Below are 20552 nucleotides of genomic sequence, written 5' to 3'. Positions count from 1 at the left end.
TTTTGTTCTCCTAGCGACCCTATGAAGCAAGCACACTATTTCCATTTTATAGATAAGGAGACTGAGGCACAAAGAGATTAAGTGACTATCCCAAGTCACATGAGTTTGAACAAGAGGAGGAAGTGGGACTTGAAACAATACAGACTCCTGAATTTGAGTGTTCATCTTCTGCACTACATTGCTGGGCAGCTGCTAGCTCATCAATCCTTCAATGACCCAGAGAGGTGAGAACAGCCAGGACGTACTGAGCAGCTAGTGTGGGCAGCAGCAACACAGAATAATGTACCAACCGCTACCTTGTGTCAGGCCCAGTGCCAAGCGGACTGGTGTGAGGATCCGATGTACCTGGCAAATAGCAGGTGCTCAATAAAAATTTGCTGAGCTGATGAACACTGGGCCCCAGGTGACCTTTGTCTCATACTCACCGGAGAACAAGGGGCAGATCTTTTCCCAGCAGGTGATGCCTCCTTCAGAGGTGTACTGGCCTATGATTACCTCTAGGAAAAACACAGGCAGGCCGCCGCCAAACAGGAAAATAAAATATGGTATGAGAAATGCACCTGCAGAGAGAGCAGAGTGGGGTGAGGGTCAGGCTGTGGCTGTCACGGGGGCCGCTCCCAAGCCCTCCTGACCAATGAGATCAAAGAGAATGAGTGAGGGACAGGACAGATAAAGGCCAAACTCCTGGGCCTGGGTGAAAATTCTCCAGGCCTTGCCCAGCTGTCCAGCTGACATCCTTTCCAGTGGGCCTTCTCACCTCCTCCAAATCCACCTTTTATCAGCTCTGAGCCTTTGCTAAAGCTGTGCCAACTACCTGCCTGCCTTCCCCACATCCATCCATCTCAAATACGACCTCATTGAAGCCCTCACCCCGAACTTCCCAAGGCCTGCTCAGGGCAGGCAGCTAAGAACTAGCAAGGAAGGGTATGGTGATAAGAAGCAAGAGGTGGGCATTGGCTGGGGGTGGGAGCCAGGGGAGAAGTGAGGGCAAAGAGCCGGGGTGAGGGTTCCTACCTGTGTCCACTAATGGCTTCAGTGGGTCCATAAACCCTTTGAAACTGTGGGCAACTTGGGTCTATGGGTATGCTTTGTTCTGGGGAGCGTCTAGGGCACTCATCAGAGTCCCAAAGGCGCCTGAGACCTACAAAAGGTTAAGAAACCAGGCTCTAAGGCAGAATTTCCCAAAAGGTGGTTCTCTGAACTTGGGCGGCAGCGGCATGCCATCTGCTGCCATACAAGCCTCTGACTGCGGCTGTCCCGAGTGCTGAGCCCCTGCCTGAGGCTCTTCAAGCCCTCTCCTGAACCAGAGAGAATGTCTCTGTCATGTGCTACCCGACTTCAATACCTCCAACAGGAGAGGATTCTAGCTCAGAGCCTTCAGCAGGTAAAAATAAAAAACACCCACAAAAGCCAAAAGCAAAACAAAACAAAAAAGCCCCACCGAAACCAAAAAACCCAAACCAGCCAACTAATCAGTCAGACAGGGACTTTACATTTTAAAAAATGGTCTTTGAAAGTGGTCGGTCAAAAGATACAAACTTCAAGGTGTAAATTCTGGGGACATGGTGTACAGCACGGTGACTATAGTCAAAGTGTTGTTCTACATACTTGAAAACTGCTGGGAGGGTAAACCTGAAATCCTCATCACAAGAAAAACAGTTATAACTATGGGAGGTGATGGAAGGTAATAGCATAGTGATCATTTAGCCATGTACACACGTATCAACTCCTCACATTGTACACCTTAAACTGGCACATGTTATATGGCAATTACATACAACGGGAGCAAAGTTTTAAATTAAGATGGGAGAACTAAAAATAGCTTCACTGTATTTTTTTTTTCTCCTGGATACCTTTCTAATCATGGCCAGTGATAATGGTTTTCCATTTATGAGGGGACACAAAGCCTGTTTTTGAAGGACCTTTGGATTAAGTTAGAAAAAGCCAGAGCAAAGGCACATGGACGGGGCGGGGTTTGTGAAGGGGACGTGTGAATGCCTGAGGCCTGGGACCCAGGGCCTGGCCTCACTGCCTCTCTTCCGAGGGGACAGACCAGAGAGTCAGAGGGAGTCGGGAACCTGCCCGAGGTTGCACAGTAAGACCCTGGCAGGGTATCACTGGACTCTCGGTCACGTTCAGTTCTTGCCTCTGAAGTGAGCTGGGCTGGGGTGGGCGGGCGGAGGTCCGGGGGGCGGGGGGGCTGGGAAAGCGGGGTACAAAGAGGCCCCCACGGGCTGGCCCCTCCCTCTCCTCCATGACCACTCGCTCCCCTGCCCACACTTACCTCCACCATTTTTGTAGCAGAGGTACGGGAACCGCCAGACGTTGCCCAAGCCGACAAAGCCACCAGCCACAGAGAGCACAAAGTCGATCTTGCTGGACCACTTCTCCCTCTGAGGGGGCTTCCCCTCGGCCTCATCTTCAGGCCGGGTGCCTGGGCTCTTCCCTGGGGATGGCTTCAGGATGTCTTTGTGAAAGTCTTTCAGACACTGCAACTTCTCCTTGGTGGCCATGTCCTCCTCACTTTCTGCGGGGGACAAAACAGAAGCCCACGTGCACTCAGTAAGGGATGGCCTGCTGTGCATCCTTGGCACATCTCTCTTCTCACCCATGGGCTAGCTCCGACCAGCCCAGGCCTGTGGTGAGGGGTCTGCATCCCGTCTGTCCACTGCTCTGACAATATCCTGAGTGATTCGGGCCCCTCTAGGGGATCAGCGACCTCAAGATTCGGGAACTGATGGGCTCCATTTCCCAGCCACATGCTGAACAGAGGCATGGGAGCCCACGTCTGTCAGCTCCAAATGTCACACCTCATTCTGCCCCTGCAGAGAAGCATGAGGCTACCCCAACCCTGGCATCATCTCTACGATATGTGACACACTCCGGGCAATTCTAAGAAAACAATGGCTCTCATTTCTTTCAAGGCTCAGCACAGTGCCTGGCCACAGGAGGTGTTCATTCTGAGCTTTGAAAGAATGGGTCAATATCAACGAATAAGGAATGGGGTTTCAGGCTGGAACAGAAACAATATTTGAAAAGGTTTCCATCAGAGTATGGAAAATGGAGGCTTATGAAATATATTTGCAAGTCATTTACCAGTCACATCTCTGCAGCATAAAGCATAGGGATTTGCACTGTGAGGATTATGGAGGAATGTCAGTGAATCTCCATTTGTCCATCCCCCCTGTCCACCCTCTGGCTTGCTCTAACCCCTGTACCATCCAGGCTCCCTTGCCCTCTCCCTGTGACTCCCTGTTGGGTTCAGTAATGGAAGGCCCCAGAGGAGGTCACACCTCCAAGTTGCCAGGAGCTGTTCAGGATCACCCTTAGCCCACCCCTGCTTGGTCCCCACCTTAGAGGAAGGCTGCCACCAGCCAGGCCAGAACATCTTCCTCTACCTCTCAGATCCCTGAGTCCTAACCACCCGCATTCCCACCTCGGTCCTGAGGGCAAGGGCACCCTGAATCCCAGCCCAGGGGGAGAAGGGAGACTTTGAGGGTTGACCCCCACATGGCGCGGGGCCGTGGAAGACAGCTGAGCTGGGGGTGTCAGAGCTAGTGGGCCTACTCTACCCATCTCTGAGCCTCAGTTTTATCTGCAGAACAAAAAGCTGGAAAGCAAAAGTGACCAACTCATAGCCAAACAGCCTGGGGCACCGCTTGTCTTTATGATCCAAACTGGTGGCCAGCAGTGAAGTAACAGAGAAAAGTGGAGTTTTCTAGGTTTCCTCAAGACACATGAAGGGCGTTGAGACACCCTGGGTTCACACTCCTTGAGGGAACCGTCAGCTGGACCCAGTGTGTCCCCATCTCCCGGGCACATCTGGGCCTGCCTGCCACCTGGCTCACGGGACATATCCAGTGGGGGGTTTGAGTCGGCTTCATCTGAGTGCTTAGCACTACCTGACAATGTCTTGTTCAAGTCCTTGCTTCCTTGTGAACAGTCTCCCCCTCGACAAAAACAGAGGCTCCATGGGGGACAGGGATCTGTCTCATCCACCGCCATGCCCAGAACCTGGACTGCAGGAGGAGAACTGATGCATAGATGGTCCCCAGGGTGGGGTCTACAAGCCACTGCTGCTCAATATAAACCCCAGCTCCGTCCCCAACTCTGTAACACCAGCGATGTCTCAGCCTCTGCGCCCTGCATGGTGGAAGGTGGTGGTCTGGGCAGGCCGAGGTGGGGGCTGCCGGCGGCCCTGGGGTGTGCACACAGAGGATGCGCTGGCCTGGCCCCAGCAGCTGGGCCCACCGGGGCCTTGCTCTGAGGAGCAGAGGCAGAAAAGCACAACAGAATCCCCATTTCCCCCACGCCTCCTTCCTCTCCCTGGCTCGGGGTGGGGGACCCCGATTGTTTTGCTATCTAGCCATGAGCAGACCAAGAAAAGGCTTCCTGGAGCCGCCAGGCGCTCGCTGAGCCCTTCCTCTGTCTCCTGGAGCGCAGACTGGCGGCGGCATCCGCACAGCCTTTCTTTGCCCTGCTCCCTCGAGGCGACGTGGGGGTTCGGCCAGGCGTATGGCTACTGTAAAAATAGCCCCAGCGGCCAGCATTGTTCCAGCATTAATTTGTGCAGCCCCCGATGGTTATCTGAGCGGCCCATTGTGGGCCGGCTGGATGGGAGCATAATTGGAGGATGTGCGGCTTAAGTCCCTCCTAGTGAAGATGTTTTTCAGGGAATGACCCCTGAACCTCCTCACCAAGAGGGTCGGTTCCGCCCTTTCAGGCTCTTGCTTGGATCTTGGGCTGCAAGGCCCTTCACAAGGTCAGCCAGGAGGAGGGGGGAGGTGGCCCGCCTCTGCTCACACAGGCAGCTGAGAATAGCAAAAGTTGTCCCCAGTAGGGCACTGCTTCCCTGAGGCTACCCTGAGAGTCCTGGCTCTGCCCTCTGAGCCCCGAAACCCACTGGCCAGGCTGGCTCTCAAAGGACCCCGCAGCAGCTCGTGGATGGGGGTGGCAGTAAGTTCCCGGAGACCCTCTGCTCTGGGAGCTGGTCTCCCACGAGGCGAGACCTCCAGCCTGCTCCCCACTCAGGACCCAGTCTCCCCAACACCCGAGGCTGAGCCAGGATGTAGGGTGGGACCTGAACGGGGCAGAACTGGAGCTGGTCATGCATCTGGCATTGCAGGAGTCTCCCCGTTCCCCATCCCGTGTATCCAGGGATGTGTTCCTCGGTCACGTCACCTGTCCGTCCATGGCTGCCACAAATACAAGCCCACGTACCCTTCAGGAGCACACGGCTGGCAGCCATCCTCTGGCCCCCTCCTGCCAGATCATGGTGCATGGCCTCACCCAGATTCACTCACAGCTCTGGAGACCAGATCCAGGTGCGGGCATCCCCCCCTTATTCCAAGCCCCTCTGGGGTGTCTGACCAGCCCCGCGCCTGTATAAGCCCACTGCAGAAAGCCCCTTGGCTCCTGCCTCCTGTACATTCCTGGCATCCACCCACATCTCTCCGTCGCCGTGGCAACCACCACAGCAGCCTCCTTCCAGGTCTCCCTGCTGCTACCCCATACGCCCCCGCAAAACATTCTTGACAGCGGCTGAGGGCAACGTCTAGAGCGTAATCAGACCAGTATGTGCCCCCCACCCCAGCCTTCCATCATCACTCCCAGAAGAAAACACAAACCTCTCACCACAAGCTAGGCCCTGTCACCCCATTTTCCCTTCTCCTTGGGACACTGGCTCCACAGAACTGCTTTCGTTCATCCCACTCAGGCTCAGGCTGCCTGCACAGCTGCTCCAAGCCCTCTGGTGGCAGCATGTCACCTGTAGGAACTAGACAGTGAGCCCTGGTCTAGCAGCTGACAGCCACTTCCTGGCTGGGTGTCTGCAGGCAAGTTACTCAACCTCTCTGGTCTTTAGTGTCTCATCTGTAAGATGAGGATAATCATGCCCACCTCATAGGGATGATGTGAGGACTGAATGGGGAGGGGGCGAGGATGCATGGAAAGTATTCAGAACAGTATTTGACAAGTAGCAAATACTCCTTAAATAAGAGCTGCTGTATTACTGCTACTCCTGCCGTAATCATCAGGTGCACCTTGACCTTGGGGTGTCTTACTCAGGGTGAGATCTGCAAGGCCTAGGGAGGCCAAGCGACACTCCTGAGGTCATACAGCTGGCAGTGACAGTAACCGTAATGTGCCTGAACCCTACCCCTCTGCCAGCCCAGCCTAATCTCAGACACCACCTTCCCTGGAGTACTTCCACGCCTCTCCACAGGCTCAAGATGAAGCCCACTAATTCCCACCTGCCACCCCACCGTGCAGTAAGCACTTAGGAGCAAGCCCCACCCCACCCCCCACCCCCGCCCCGGCCCCCCAGGCGTTCCAGCAGCCTGCTGCCTGAAGGCAGCCGCTAAGAGCTGTTTTCCTTGGCGCCAGGCCCAGGGCTATTTTGTAGCGACCGTGATACATAATTCCCCATTTTAAGAGCTTCCTCTTTGGTTATTACAGTGACAAGCGATTAGGCTCCCTCCTAGCCCAGTTGAAATTCTCCTTGTCTCTCTGTTCCAGAGGTCATGGCCAGAACTTGCTGTGCCTGAGGACCAACTTGCAGATCACCTGGTCGGCTTCGGCACGTCCCTGGGACAGATTCAACCTGGTGCAAGCAATGCTGCGATTTATCAGATGTGCCTTGGCTTCTGCCCAATGTATAACTACCAGATTTTTGGTGCTTCCTTTGTGTGGAGCTGTCACTAAATTCTACTTACTCCTCTAACAGCCTTCTTGTCGAAGGGGTTTTTTAGTCCTGTTTTACAGATGAAGGAAACTGAAGCTCAGACGGGGAAGCGAATGGCCTGCCTGAGGCCAGGCACAGAAGTCAGAATTCCCAACTTGATCTGCCCAATGCCTTGGGGACCAGAGCAAAGTTTAGGAAAGAGGAGGCATCTGCACTGTTTGCAGATGGAGATGCTGAGGCCCGAGGGAAGAGGACTGCAGAGGTAGAGCACTGTAGGGCTGGGGACTGAGTCCTGCCCTCCCAACCCCTCTGGCCCCAGGTGCCCATACACTAGCCAGCTGGATCTTGAATCAAGTTGCAGATGCTGCTGTGGCTGCCTCCCCCAGCACCTGCCACCTCGGTCCAAGGCTGTGGCGAAACCAAGCTCTTGCCTCTTTTTCCTGGCTGAGCTGCCCAGAAGCTGGGAAATTCTCACCCATCCCTGCAGAACTTGAACCTTCTCAAGTAAAAACAATCAGCTTCCCACAAGGATTGCTCTGGAAAAGAACAATGATTTAAATCTCGCACTGTCAGGACTTAACCACTCATGAGCTTTTATCAGGTTTTCAAAATAAGAAGGCAGGTACTTTGCTGTTTCCTCTCTAGAATACCTCCCATCTCCAAAGTACCTAGCCCTCAGTCAGCCTTTAAGATCCATCTCTGGGCCTCACTGAACAGTCAGTGTTTCTCAGTGAACCTCTGAGGGTTAGGTAAGTGGCTCCCAGAATCCCAAGAGAGATCTAAAAGACCCACCCATATCACAGGTGGGGAGACCAGAGACCTGGACAGCCCTGCCCTGAGAACAGGGCTATATCCTCCCCTTTCCTCGTTTCCCAGTCCACTGCAGAGCCAGGGTTCTGGGCTCACTGAGGCCACAACCCAGCTGTGTGACCTGGAACAAATAACAACCTCTCTGTGTGCCTCATTAGTTAAAAGAACCACCTCATAGGGATTAAACAGGATGATGCCTGTAAAATGTCCAGCACAGGGCCTGGTACATACTCAGTGATTAATAAATATTAGTGACCGCTGAAGAAAATAAGCTGCCCACATTGGAATTTTATTAATACTGTGTGGTAGGCATCATATCCTGAGTGTTTTAAAAAGAAGAGAAAAGCAAGCTGCCTTTATTAAGCATTAACTACAGGCACGTTTATTTAGCACTGTGCAAAGTGCTTTGCAAGCATTTTCTCAGTTAACCCCCTCTACGGGAGCCATTACCATCCCCGTTTTGCTGACTCGGCCTGAGAGGTGAAGTCACTTGTCCAGAATCACACAGCAGGTAAAAGGCCGCTGGAGCTTCAAATGGCTCCCCGATCTGTTTCAGCCTCAATCCCATGTTCTCCAGCACTCAGTTGTTTTGGATCACCTGCTTTAGGCAAGTCGGCAAAGTGAAATCAGGCCTGGTGCCTTTAAGTCAGCTTCAAGCCACTGGACTGGACACATCAGGGAAGTAGGGGAAGGTGAACAGGGAAGTGAGGAGCCACAGGACACAGCCAGCGCCAGCCCGGGGCCCTAGGGACCAGCTAGGTGGGCTGACGAAATGGCATAGGTAGCCAGGACACGTGGCCCTCTGGACCATGAGGCTTCCTCCAGCGGGCAGGAGAGCCTCCCAGACTTCTCTGAGAGAGCTCATGGTGCTCCTTCAAGCACTGTCCACAGGTTCCAGGCAAGGGACAGGCTCAGGGAGTAGAAGTGCTGCGATCAGTTAGTAATGCCTGCCAAGGGCATGCTCCTTATGCACGATGCTGGCCCCAGGAAGCATTTGAAAATTAAGCACAAAAATAAACAAATAAATAAATAGACACCAAAAGCCATCTGAACAAATAAACAAAAGCATGAAGTGTGTTGGGAGCACTACTTCACCCTGCACCTTAAAGGTAGCTGTTTTTGAAAAGAAAAGTAGGAAGTAATCAAAGAAAGGCTTTTCGACTTTTCCATAAAAAGGTACACTTTTAAAAGATTTGATCATTTGGGACCCCTGGGTGGCTCAGTGTTGAGTGTCGGCCTTTGGCTCAGGTCGTGATCCCAGGGTCCTGGGATCGAGTCCCACATTGGGCTTCCCATGGGGAGCCTGCTTCTCCCTCTGCCTATGTCTCTGCCTTCTCTCTGTGCCTCTCATGAATAAATAAATAAAATCTTAAAAAAAAAAAAAGATTTAATCCTTTGATTGAATCATGTGGTCTATATCCTTCTATCTTGTTTACCTGTTTGTATCTTGGGATAAGTCGTGCCTGAAAAATCTCAAGGGCCCGGCAGGTGAAAGACAAGAGTACAGCGGGGAGGCAGGGAGGCCTCGGGGAGCAGTAGGGCCTGTGGCGAACAAATGGGAGCCCAGGTTCCAGCCATGGGCGGCTCTCCTTGGCTCCAATGGCCTTACCCAGTTTTCTAATTTCTGAAACATTGCGTGGCCCCAATACAAACTGTTTGGCTTCTTTGGTCACACCATTACCCCAGGTCACCCAAAGTGGCCACAGCCAAGGGCAGGGCAGGCTTGCCTGGAGATGCTGACCAGCCCGGCCTCGCAGGCCCAATGGCTCGCCCCAGTGAGGTCATCCAGGAAGTCTGGCATTGTTTTGCCCGGAATAAAGTCGAACAATGAGCAACCACATTCTGATCCTAGTGAAAGTGAATTCTGTTTGGGGAATTGTTTTTAGCCTGACATCTCTGGGGGATAGGGCTTGTTATCTACCTGGGGTTCCGCGCCTGTGGGCCAGGTCTTCCCTTCCCCTGATCTGACTGCAAACCCTCCACCCCACAAAAATGCAGGTCTCCCCTCAGAGCCCCTCATTTCTGCTGAGAGCACCTTGCGTGGCACATGATCAGACCTCAACCCACGGACAAGTGTCAACTTCTCCCCAAGCCTCACGGAGCCTTCCCTTTCACAGATCAGGATGTAAAGCTTAGAGAAGCGGAAGATGTGGCCCGAGGCACATAGCCACAAGGCAGTGGGTTGGGATTTGCATCCAGATCCTGATTCCATGCCCCTAGAGGCAAGGTGACCTCTGGACAGGGACCTACCAGAGCAAGTCCTACTTCTTGGTCTGCGGTTTACAGAGGAAAAAGTGGGTGAAAGTGAGCAGGTTTTGCATACAACTGGCCTCTGGGACGACACTGGCGGGCAGGATGTGGGCCCAGTTACAGCTACCTTATCCTCATCTCACAAAAACATTTACAGGTAAAAGGTCTGAGGACTAGGTCCAAATATTTTTCTTATCTCCTCGGATGTGGCAGGCACTGACCCAAAGCCCAGAGAACCACAGGCAGCCAACAGAGATGAAACAAAAAGAGGACATGCAAATGGTGGGGGTGGGGAGAAGGCGCAGGGCTGGGCCCAGGGAGGGGCTGAGGGGTGGGGGCGGGCCGGCTGGGCGGGCTCCCGGGGGTGAAGGCAAGCAGGGGCACTCACCTCGCGCAACACAGAGGCACCCCTGCATGGGCCAAGCAGGCCACTGAGTCAGGGGAAAGGGCATTGACCTAGGAGTCCAAGGCTGGGTCTAGTTCCGGTTCCACTGGGTCTCACAGCCCAAGTACTGCCCCTCTGCACCTCGGATGTCCAGGGGCAAAGCAGAGCAAGGGTAGCTCTGGCAAGCAGGGCCTACTGAATAAACACTTATCGATCTACCCTACCAGGTGCCAGGAACTGCTCTAGGAACTAGGGGCATGGACGTGAGCCCCGAGTCACTGATGTTCCAGAAGGAGAGATAGACATTTACAGGACCAGCATGTAGAAGACAATCAAGCGGGATGCGATGGAGGTGACAAGGACCCAGGAGCCAGGAAGGCCCCTCTTGAGGGGGTAAAAGGTTTCATAATGGCAGAAGCTCACCGAGGACTGGACCTGGGCAGTCCCCATTGTTAAGCCTTTTCAGGCATCAATGAGACGTGAAGTCACTGGCCCAAAGTCACACAGTGGGGATCTGAACACAGGCAATGGGCTGCAGGGGTCCATGCTTTCAACCACACTGAAACTGAGGTCTGTGGGGCAAACATCTGGGCAATGTTGTTCTCAGAGCAGGGAACAGCGTGTACCAGGAAGGTCACAGGCCATGGTAAAGGAACAGAGAGAAGTCCAGTGCGGGTCAGAGAGCAAAGGGAGGTAGGGCACAAGGTGACCTAGCCAGGAGGCCAGGTCTGGAGGCCGGGACTAAAAGCCGGATTTAGCCAGAGGCTGGTGGGAACCCCTGGAGAGTTTTGTGCTGGGCCAGGACTCAACCATTTGGCGACAACCCCTGCTTTCTCCTGACCGCCTGCCCGACCCCTCCCTTCCACTCTGGAAGGGATTTGAGGGCCCATGCTGGGCTTTTCCTTGTAAGCTGTTGCTAGTGAGGACTTCCTAGTGGGCGCCTGTAACTAACTGGAGTCCTTACCCCCAACACCAGGGAGCCACCCAGCACCCCCATCACGTACCAAGTACCTGCAGGACTGGCTGAAGGGGGCCACTGTTCTTTATGAAAAGGGATCAGCCAAGGATGGGGGGCTGGAACTCCTTCCCCTTGGCCAAGGACTACACCACCAGTGCCACAGAAGACAATGCCCTGGTGCACGGAGTCTGTACCCTTACCGCTAGGGGTGAAGCCCGTGGGTTTGGGAAAAACAGGGTCAGCCTCTGATGCTATATGACCTCAAGCACTTACTCACCTGGGGGAAAGGGCAGGAAAAGCCCCACGGGTCCCATGGTAACCAAGCATGACCACCCTGCTGGCCCAGGGCCACCACAGGGGGATACAAGGTCACCTTTCTGCCCTCCAGGTGCCAATCTCCAGAGACAGGGGAGGGGCTCGTTTTGCCAAAGTAACACAAAAATTATTCTACAAGTTCAGGAGGACGGGAGTTATGCATCTGGTCCAGGGCAAATGGAAGGAGCTCCAAGGAGCAGGCCCCCGGCACGCTCCGGACGGGGCCCTGCAGCCTGGCTGGACCTGTACTCCCAGAGAAGGCTCGAGAACAGTCCGGCCTCATGGATTCGGTGTGGGCGGGCTGAGACCCAGATGCCACCTGCGTATAGACTTCCAGCATACGCCACCACAGCCAAAGCTCAGCCGAGCGAGAGGAAGCGGGGAGAGAGGGGAGGGCCGCCATGATGTGTAAGGGGGTGCTCAGGGGCCTGTTTTGGTGCGCAGGGCAGTGAGTCAGCAGGCAACGGCCTCCTGGCACTGACTCACCAGCCACAGCCTGTCACTCTTGTCAGCTTCCCCACCACCCCAGCCTTCAGCCTAGTTTGGCCGGAAGTGGGGGTGGGGTAGGGTCTACCATGGTCCTGAGGCCGGCTCTGCAGAACCCAGGAGTATTTCTGGAGCTCACAAAAAAAGATACAAAAAAAAAAAAAAAAGAAAGAAAGAAAGAAAGAAAAGCTCAGTTTCCATTTCCTCAGACTTCCCCTTTTAAGCTGTAAGAACCCCAAAGCCGCCCTCCTCTCACTGGTAGTGAAAAGCTAACAGGGTGGCCCCTCCTTAGCTCTACAGAAACTGGAAAGAGATAGGCCCTCAGTGACAAGGCCAGCTAAGGGCACACCAGTGGCCCAACACCCACTAGGAGCCAGTCACCTCCAAGTCTGTCACCAGGGCTCTGTCAGAAGTCATGTCTCCATGTCTTCATGGAAACAGCCAAAGTACTCTTTGCTGGGCGGCTTGGGACAGCATCTCAGCCTCAGCGTTACCATCTGTAGGATGGGCATAACATCCCATCTACAGGGCATGAAGGCTCCTAGCTCATTAAATATATGTAAACAAGGCCCCTGCTATTAGTTCTTCTTTTAAACATGTCTCCACTCAGTGAGGAAGGAACTTCCTTCCTAGCTGCACCCATACTTCACCTTCCCTTAGAAATTAAGCTCCAGGGACGCCAGGGTGGCTCAGTGATTGAGCGTCTGCCCTCGATCAGGGCGTGATCCCCGAGTCCTGGGATCGAGTCCCACATCGGGCCTGCTTCTCCCTCTGCCTGTGTCTCTGCCTCTCTCTCTGTGTCTCTCATGAATGAATACATACAATCTATATAAAAAAAAAAAAAAACACTAAAAAAAATTTAGCTCCAGGGGAATTTGGTGCCTGTGGAACAAAGAGGCATGAGACTTAGCAAGACAACAGTGATGATCAACGAGGCATGTCTGCTGCCCGCTGCTGGTGCTCCATTTCAGAGCAAAGGGGCTGTGGCCTGGAATGTTCTCCATGTATCTGAAAGTCAAGTGTCAGGTCTCCTCCATCATCCGAAGCCCACCTGAAATCCCCAGAGGCAACCGAACCACATACCTACCTCTAGGCTTTCTCATACTTCCATGCCTTGGCTCATTCTGTTCCCCTAGTCTGGCACTGTCCCCTGAGTAACGCACAGGCTATCCTCAAGTGATCCCCCAGGACAATGGTCCTGAGTCCTCCCCAGTGTCTTCCTTGGGCTCTGTGGGTCACACCACCTCTGGCCCCAAGCTCACCAGCCCAGATTGTAATTGTGTACTTCTGGTCACCCAGGGCCTGCTTCCTGACACCCAGTAGGAGGCCCAGCACTACAGACGATTGTCAGAACACTTAAGGCTCACAACCCTGGGGACACTCAACACAGGAGTAACTAGGTGCTACCTTGGAGCCGTGAGGATTCTTCAGCCAGGTGGAGAACACTGGATGGCAGCAGATGTTTAGGACCAGGCAGGGCTGCCGACAGAGTAAGGATGAGTCAGACATCCTCTCTGCTAGACAAAGAGGGGATGTGTCCCCAGTATCTGAGCAGGGTTCTCTTCAAATGTGCAAAACTCTACAAAGCTTCTCCCTCTTTTGATAGATGAGCCCTAAACCTTTAGGAAATCAATTTTCATGAAACCAAGGTGTTCCTGAGCATCTTCCAAAACAGATCTTCAAGTGTGTTCTCCTTGGTCTCCTAAAGCTCTGTCAAGTACTACTAGAGGGTCCTTGTGGATCCCGCACAAAAATTGGAAGGCTGGGCACACCTGGGTGGCTCAGTCAGTTGAATGTCTGCCTTTGGCTCGGGCCATGGTCCCAGGGTTCTGGGATCAAGCCCGCATGGGGCTCCCTGCTCAGCAGGACGTCTGCTTTTCCCTCATCCCCCTCTCCCCACTGCTCCTTCTCTCTCTCTCATTACCTCTCCCTCTCAAGTAAATAAAATCTTTAAAAAAAAAAAAAAAAACTGGAAGGCTCAAAATGGGGATTAGGGTATTGGCACATGCAAATGCAAGCCCACTTTCTAGATGAGCAAACTGAGGCCCCAGACCCACAGCAGACTAACAAAAGCCACCAGCCTCTTTCACAGATGGGCCATCAGAGCTGAAGGAATCTTGCTTCAGAAGGGGGAAGTGAGGTCGGGAGGAGGTAATGGAGGGCAGGGAGGCTCCCAGCACCCCAACCCAGTGAAATACAGTGGGTACCAGAGGCTGAAAGTAAAGCTTTATTCCCAACCTGGCTGGACCCAACTGATGCCTAATTCTGTCAGGCTGGCGGATAGTGGTGCGGCGGGAGGGGCAACTCCCAGGGCTATGAGATGGTGCCTAACAGCAGCTACTGTTGAGCTAGAAGGATTCAGCATTAAAATCCATACCAGGGGTGGGTGGACTCCAGGGAAGAGTGACATTTCTGCACTGTGCAGACCATCTCCCAGGCAACCTCCAGACAGCCTCCACTTCCCTTAACCTTCCACTGTAATTCCACGTGTGGCCTAATCATGTCCACCAAGAGCACGGTGTGGCGGATGTGCCACTGCCTCCTCATAGCCAGTCACCCATGCAGCAACACAAGATGAGGCCACCTCAACCACTGGAAACTCCTCAGCCAAGCTTGTTTCTAGACAGGAAAGTTCTTGTCATCTTCAGCTAAAGAACTATTGGTGGCTCCCAGCTGCTTGGAGAGTAATCTATTTCCCCACTTGGATTCCAAACCTCATTATACTTCACACCACCCGGGCCCCAGTCTCTGCCACCTTACCTCTCCTCGGTCCTGCCTGAGTCTTGGGAATTCCTTGATTTCTCCATCATCATCCCATTCAATCCTGTGCTTTGTGGGTTATCTTATGTTGAAGATAGATCCCACCCACCTTCAAGACCCGGCCCAAGTGTCACTCCTGCAGGAAGCCCTTCCTGCTCACCCTATTCCCCCCGTGCCCCCACCCCCTCGGCCTCCTCTGGCCTGTGTTGCCATACCTGGCGCTAGGCTCTTGCTCAGACTTCAACCCTGGACAAAGTTCAAAGTTCTCCTTGGGAAGGCTCAGTTTCTTCATCTGTAGAGTGGTCCTCATAATCTGTAAAACCATTCCTTGCTACAGTCTCTGGGCCAAGCTGGTGGATGACCACAGGTGCCTGAACATCAGCATTGCCTGTGACTCTGGCTGAAAATGCAGATGCCTGGACCCGCCCCAGACCTCCTGACTCTCCATCTTCAAGATTATTAAACCAACCCCTGCCAAGTGAATCTTAGAATGAGGTGAGGTTGGGAAGGGCGATGCTAATGAACTGGGAGATGCTAGGTAACATGTAAAACAAAATCAACCAATGAAAGAATCTACTCCTGGCCAATGATAATACATGTGAGCACGCGTAGCCGTGTGCATGTGTTTATGCCCATGGACGACGGTGTCCCCTGCCAGAGCAGCTGGGGGCTGCGCCAGACTGGGTTTTACTTCTGTCAGCTGCACTGAGTCCAAGGACGACCCCAGAACCACGTGCCCAGACTTAACAGTTTGCCAGAGGCTCTCTTATTCCCTTTTGCCACTGCCCCTTATAGTACCTCTGGGGGATGGGCCCTTTTGCCCCCAGTTTATAGGTAAGAAAACTGGCTCAGAGAGGAAACAGGACCCAGCCAATGTTACCCAGTGAGCAGGTGACAGACTGGATTTGGGACAAGGCAATACTCCCTCTATCCGCTTGTTAAAGTTAAAAGGAGTTTGAGAAATCAAGGTTGGGGCTGGCAGGTGGATTACCTGGGGCCTCCTCAAATATAGTACGATGATAGCAATAGTCCCTGCTTCTTAGGGTTGTTGAGAGATGAAATGAGCTAATATGGATCGACCACCGAGACTAGCACTTGAACAAGCGTGAGCTATCAGGATGATGACCCTGAGACCAGTGACAGCCTAGACTCAGAGCCAAGGCCTGCTGGGCATGTCCCGTGCACCTGCTGGGCATGTCTGGGCACCTGACATCACCTCAGAGCCGGGACCAGTGTTTGAATGCAGGTCAGCCAGGTAGGGCATCACCCTAACACCCCCACCTTCTATCCAGCTTTCACTCCTCTTCCACAGTGGGTGGAACCAGGGGACTCTGGGCCCCCCTCCCAGTATTCTTGCTGACTATGGAACAATATAGGTCCTATAGGTTGGTGGCTCCCTGGGGATCTGAGCACGGATGTGGAAACCTCCTGTCACCTCTTCCACCTCCCCTTGGGGTAGGGTCAGGAGAACATCTCAGGCAGCTGTCCAGGGCCTGCAACTCCCCGCACAACATGTCAATACCCCATGGGCAGTGGTGCCTGCCCAGCTGGGGAGGCGGAAGTTTTCAGGGCCTGGGGCCTGGCCTTGGGAGCAAAGTTAGCGCCACAGACACTGCTGGGAAACGGGCTGCAGAGCGGGTCTGACAAGCAGTGAGGGAAGTGTCCTTGGAGCAAATGGCCAAGTAGCCCCCTCCTTCCTTGGGCAGCTGTGAAAAAAACATCTGGGAGAAGAAGCTGCTTGGTGGTCTCCCCCAGGTTGGCTGCAGCTATAGAAATCAGATTCTGTGACCCCCTCAACTCCCAGAAGCCTCAAAACCCCGAAGGTCCTAGCTGGAGGTCTCTGGGTCCCTGAGTCCCCTCAACTGGCCATCAGACCCGGACCCCGACGCCCAGGGTTTACAGATAAGCAGACTGAGGCTTGAAAAGAGAAAGGGGCTTTCCAGGAAGCCCCGAGTCAGGCTCTGCTGTGGGACCCAGGGCAGCCTACCGCGCCTCTGTTTCCTCATCTGTAAAATCTGGCTGATAACGGCCCCACTGTCTCAGGGCAAAGGGGTGATCACATGAAGTGATGCAGCCGATGCAGGTAAACCCGTCAGCACAGGGTCAGGCGCACAGACAGGTGCCTGCTAAGATGTCATGCATGAAGGCAAGCGTTATTCGTGTTGGAGCTGCTCTCAGGGAACAAGTGGCCTGCTAGTAGGAAGGTAAGACAACAGCAATTACGGTAAGAAGTTTGCCAGCCCAAGGGTGGGCTACTCCCTTCTTCAACCCCCATTTGTTTTGTGGACATGTACTAGTTCATGAAACTCAACCCCACCATCTGGTCTCATGTGTCCATTTTACAGGAAGGGAGATTGAGGCTTAGGTGCAAAAGCTTCGGTCTCCAGTGTTTCAACTTGTGTTCTAGGCCTCCAGGTGCCCTGCCTGCTACTATTTGGATGCCCAGGACCAGCTCAACTTACTTATTTGAGGAGTTCCTTCCCAGGTCCAGGACATACAGAGCACCACATCCCACAGAAGTCTTTGACCCCAAGGGAATGCCCTGCCTGTTTACCCAGCAACCTACCTCCCGTCAGCTCAGGGGCAGCGAGGATTTGGACCGAGGTGGTGGGTAAACAGAGGGTCCCACTGGTGGTGTGGGGTGGGCAGCTTGGGTGAATAGTTCTCAGCAAAGGGAGCCATGGCCCACTCCAAGCTGGATGCCCCTGGGAAAGACCTTGTTCCCACCAGACCTCCAGCAGGACCACTCAGGTCAGAGTAGAGAAGGGCTCCCACGTTTGTTCTCTGTTCCCTCTCCTGGGTGGACTCCCTAGACACTGTTTCCTAGGTAACCGCAGCTGTTGGGGACCTCCCAAGCTTGCATCACAGAAGGCAGCCCAGTAGGGTTCTGTAAGGGGACAGATAGAGGCTCTGTGAGCAGATAGGGACACAGGTGGACATGCAAACATGACTTACCCGAGGCACTGGGAAACTGGTACATCAGAAGCCCTAGAGAGTTAAAAGATGGCCAGCACCTTGGCTATGGGCCTCAGAATATCTGCTCATGAGGTCACAATGCCCCTTCCAACACACATCCCAGGTGCCCAGAGACTGCATACTCCAGAAAAATGCCACCAGTTAGGAACATCCCCTAGAATTAAAGCCAGTGCAGATTCTTTTACCATAGGACTCGCTGATTCACTGCCTGCTGGTTCACTGCCTCTATGTCATTGCCTGAGGGGCCCTGGGCTTTCGCAGCTTGGTGCATTTTTATAGCCATTTCAGGACCTGGAATGTACATCTCTGCTCTTCTCTGTTCTCAAATGACACTTCCCCCAGGAAGCCTTCCCTGACCATCCTGTCCATCTCCCAGCAGAACGAATTGCTCATTTGGTCAGCTGTAATCCCAGTTTCTTTCTCCCGTGGTTGGGGGATGCTCTAGGGCAGCGGGTGGGCCTCCTCCCTGGAGGCAGTGAATGAGGACCCTGGTGTATCATCGTCATAGCAACCTTTTGTTCCAATTCCAACTGTTCTTACTGCCTGGAAACAAAAATAGTTGCAGGTAACATTATGTGTTTGGCACTCTGTTGGGCATTTTGATATAATTCTAACGTAGCAATTTTTTAATCATGCTAAATATTTTTCTTCTTGCATTTTAAATCACTTTTCACTGATTATGGTTGCTTGCGTTTCTCCTATAATCAGTTCAAAGGTAATGAGACTTTATAACATTTTCAGAGACTCTCATAGAACTACAAAAACAACAACAACAACAACAACAACAACAAAAACCACACTCTAAATGCCTTAAAAGTATGGGAAGTCCTCCAACTGCACAGCCAGACCCAGAGAATAACATCAGCTCCCTGGGTTGAGCGATGGTGCGTGACCAGCTCAGCGCCTGGGACTCGGTGCCACATTTTCACCCAGTCCTTACCAACCATCCTCTGAGATGAGGAATCATACCCCATCTGAGGCTCAGGCTCAGAGGGGTTGAGTGACTTAAACAAAGTTGCACAACCAGAAAGAGGCAGGGAGGATTCCAGAATCCTAGGTCCTCAACCACCTGACTCTGGGCATTGATGCCAGGAAGTCCCCCTCTTGACACAGGAGAGAACTGAGGCCAGCAGCAGATAGGGGGTGTCGTTTTGCAAATTAACTAGTTAGACTTAGAATCCAGGTCTCCGGGCAGCCCCAGATCACAGGTCCTGGGTCAGCCTCACTACAAAAAAAATAGCAAGGATAAACACATCCACCTCCAGGAGGCTTTGTGCTAAATGCTTTACAAGGGTCTTCCCATTTAATTATGTATACCTGCTGGGATTACTAAACGCTGGCCCCTCAGGCCAGGAAGAACTGTTAAGCATTTCAATTCGGGCTACTTAGAGCAATTAGGTGGCTAATAAGGTATTGATGAAGGGAAGGGACTAACCTCGCCTCCCCCACTGCCTCTGAGTTCACTCTCACCCTGACCCTCCAGCACCGTCCCATCCTCCGCAGCAGCCCGGGACTTAATCAGCTTATTCACCCTTTAGATAGCCTGGCTGATCAGAAAAAAGTCTCCTTTTACTCCTTGGGGACAAGGATACCTGAGATTTAGGCCACGACTATAAATAGTCAAGAAATCCATCCTTTTAAATTGACTCATCTATTTATTTGGGCAGTTGGTCCCTGCTGACCCCCAGATGGCTTGAGTTCTACATAATTCCTCCCCACCCCTGCCCTTGGCCCGCGCTGTCACCCTCCCGGCCTCTCCAGCTTTGTTCTCTGAATTCCCCAGGACACCACCCACTGTGAGACCCTGTTCCCCAAACCCCCTTTGCCTAGTTCCCCTTCTGCCTCTGCTGTGTCACCTTAAAGATTTTGGTTGGAACCTGACTCTGTCCCTGGTCAGCTGTAAACTGTGACCTCAGGAATGTCACTTCCCCTTGAGGCCTCAGTTACATCATCTGTAAAATGGGCCATCTCGGATTACACAAGGGGAGTTAGGAGGAAGCGCATCCATACGCGACTGGATTTGCTCTTACGAGAGAAACAGGACGCCCCTGGACCACCATCTTTCATTTCATACAGTTCACCAACAACACTGACCAGAGGCAGAAACAAGCACCCAGGGCTCTGCTTTCACACAGGGAGAACAGCAAAGGCACAGCTTCCCCATTGGGTGTGCTGTGTCAGACAAGCAGCCCAGTCTGCTGGCACCGCCATCCCCTCTCAAGGCATTTCGCATGCTCCCAAAACCATGTGAGTCATCAAAACTAGGTTAGACATCTCATCAGAGTGGGTTTCCTCTTGGGACCTCTGGCAGAGCCTGTGATGCTCCTGCAAGCCTGTTTAGGTGAGAGCTGGGCTGGGCTGTTCTTCAGGAAGAACAACTAAGTCACTACCTTTAACGGGGCTTCTGGTTCCAGACGGGCTCCCCAAAGTGAATCAAGACCCCAGGACTCAGGGGGCACCTGGGTGGCTTGGTGGCTGAGCGTCTGCCCTTTTGGCTCAGGTCATGATCCCGGGGTCATGGGATTGAGTCCTACATGGGGCTCCCCACAGGGAGCCTGCTTCTCCCTCTGCTTCTCTCTCTCCCTGTCTCTCATGAATGAATAAATAAAATCTTAAAAAAAAAAAAAAAGGCCCAAGCATTCAGCAGGGCCTTTGGGGTACCAACCAAGACCTCCCACCTAGCCCCTTGTCTCTCTTCACTGGCCCAGAGAAACCCTGCAGCTAAGCCATGCTACTGAGGGTATCTGCGGCTCTCTGCTTCCCTCTTCAGCGGTGCCTCCCTCTATCAGCAAATGCCCTTCCAGGCTTGTGTCTGCCTGGCATGCTTTTGCCATTCAAGGCCTCTGGGATACTTTTTTGATTTCGTGTGGGGCCCAAAGCATCTTCCAGACACCCCCACTGACGGATGGCTGATTTGTCTCCTCGCTGGC

The 20552-nt window shown here is 53.2% G+C and overlaps 1 protein-coding gene across 3 annotated transcripts in view; it reads right to left on the bottom strand.

The window, feature by feature from the left end:
• SLC6A6 (solute carrier family 6 member 6) overlaps positions 1–20552 on the bottom strand; it is an 86054-nt gene that overhangs the window by 40858 nt on the left and 24644 nt on the right. Inside the window, exons 1-3 of one of the 3 annotated variants that reach the window (XM_072720213.1) lie at positions 14862–14959; positions 2285–2527; positions 426–560 (exon numbers count right to left, since the gene is read on the bottom strand). In XM_072720213.1, the coding sequence (XP_072576314.1) occupies positions 426–560; positions 2285–2513 (364 nt within the window). In that variant the 5' untranslated portion in view covers positions 2514–2527; positions 14862–14959. Of the gene's footprint in view, positions 1–425; positions 561–2284; positions 2528–11886; positions 11904–14861; positions 14960–20552 lie in introns of those variants that run through there. The other 2 variants (XM_072720212.1, XM_072720211.1) reach the window with 2 other exon arrangements.

The sequence above is a fragment of the Vulpes vulpes genome, chromosome 9, assembly GCF_048418805.1.
Source record: "Vulpes vulpes isolate BD-2025 chromosome 9, VulVul3, whole genome shotgun sequence".
Lineage (NCBI taxonomy): Eukaryota > Metazoa > Chordata > Mammalia > Carnivora > Canidae > Vulpes > Vulpes vulpes.
The sequence above is the reverse complement of the archived record's forward strand: the minus strand, read 5'-3'. Positions and strand labels throughout refer to the sequence as shown.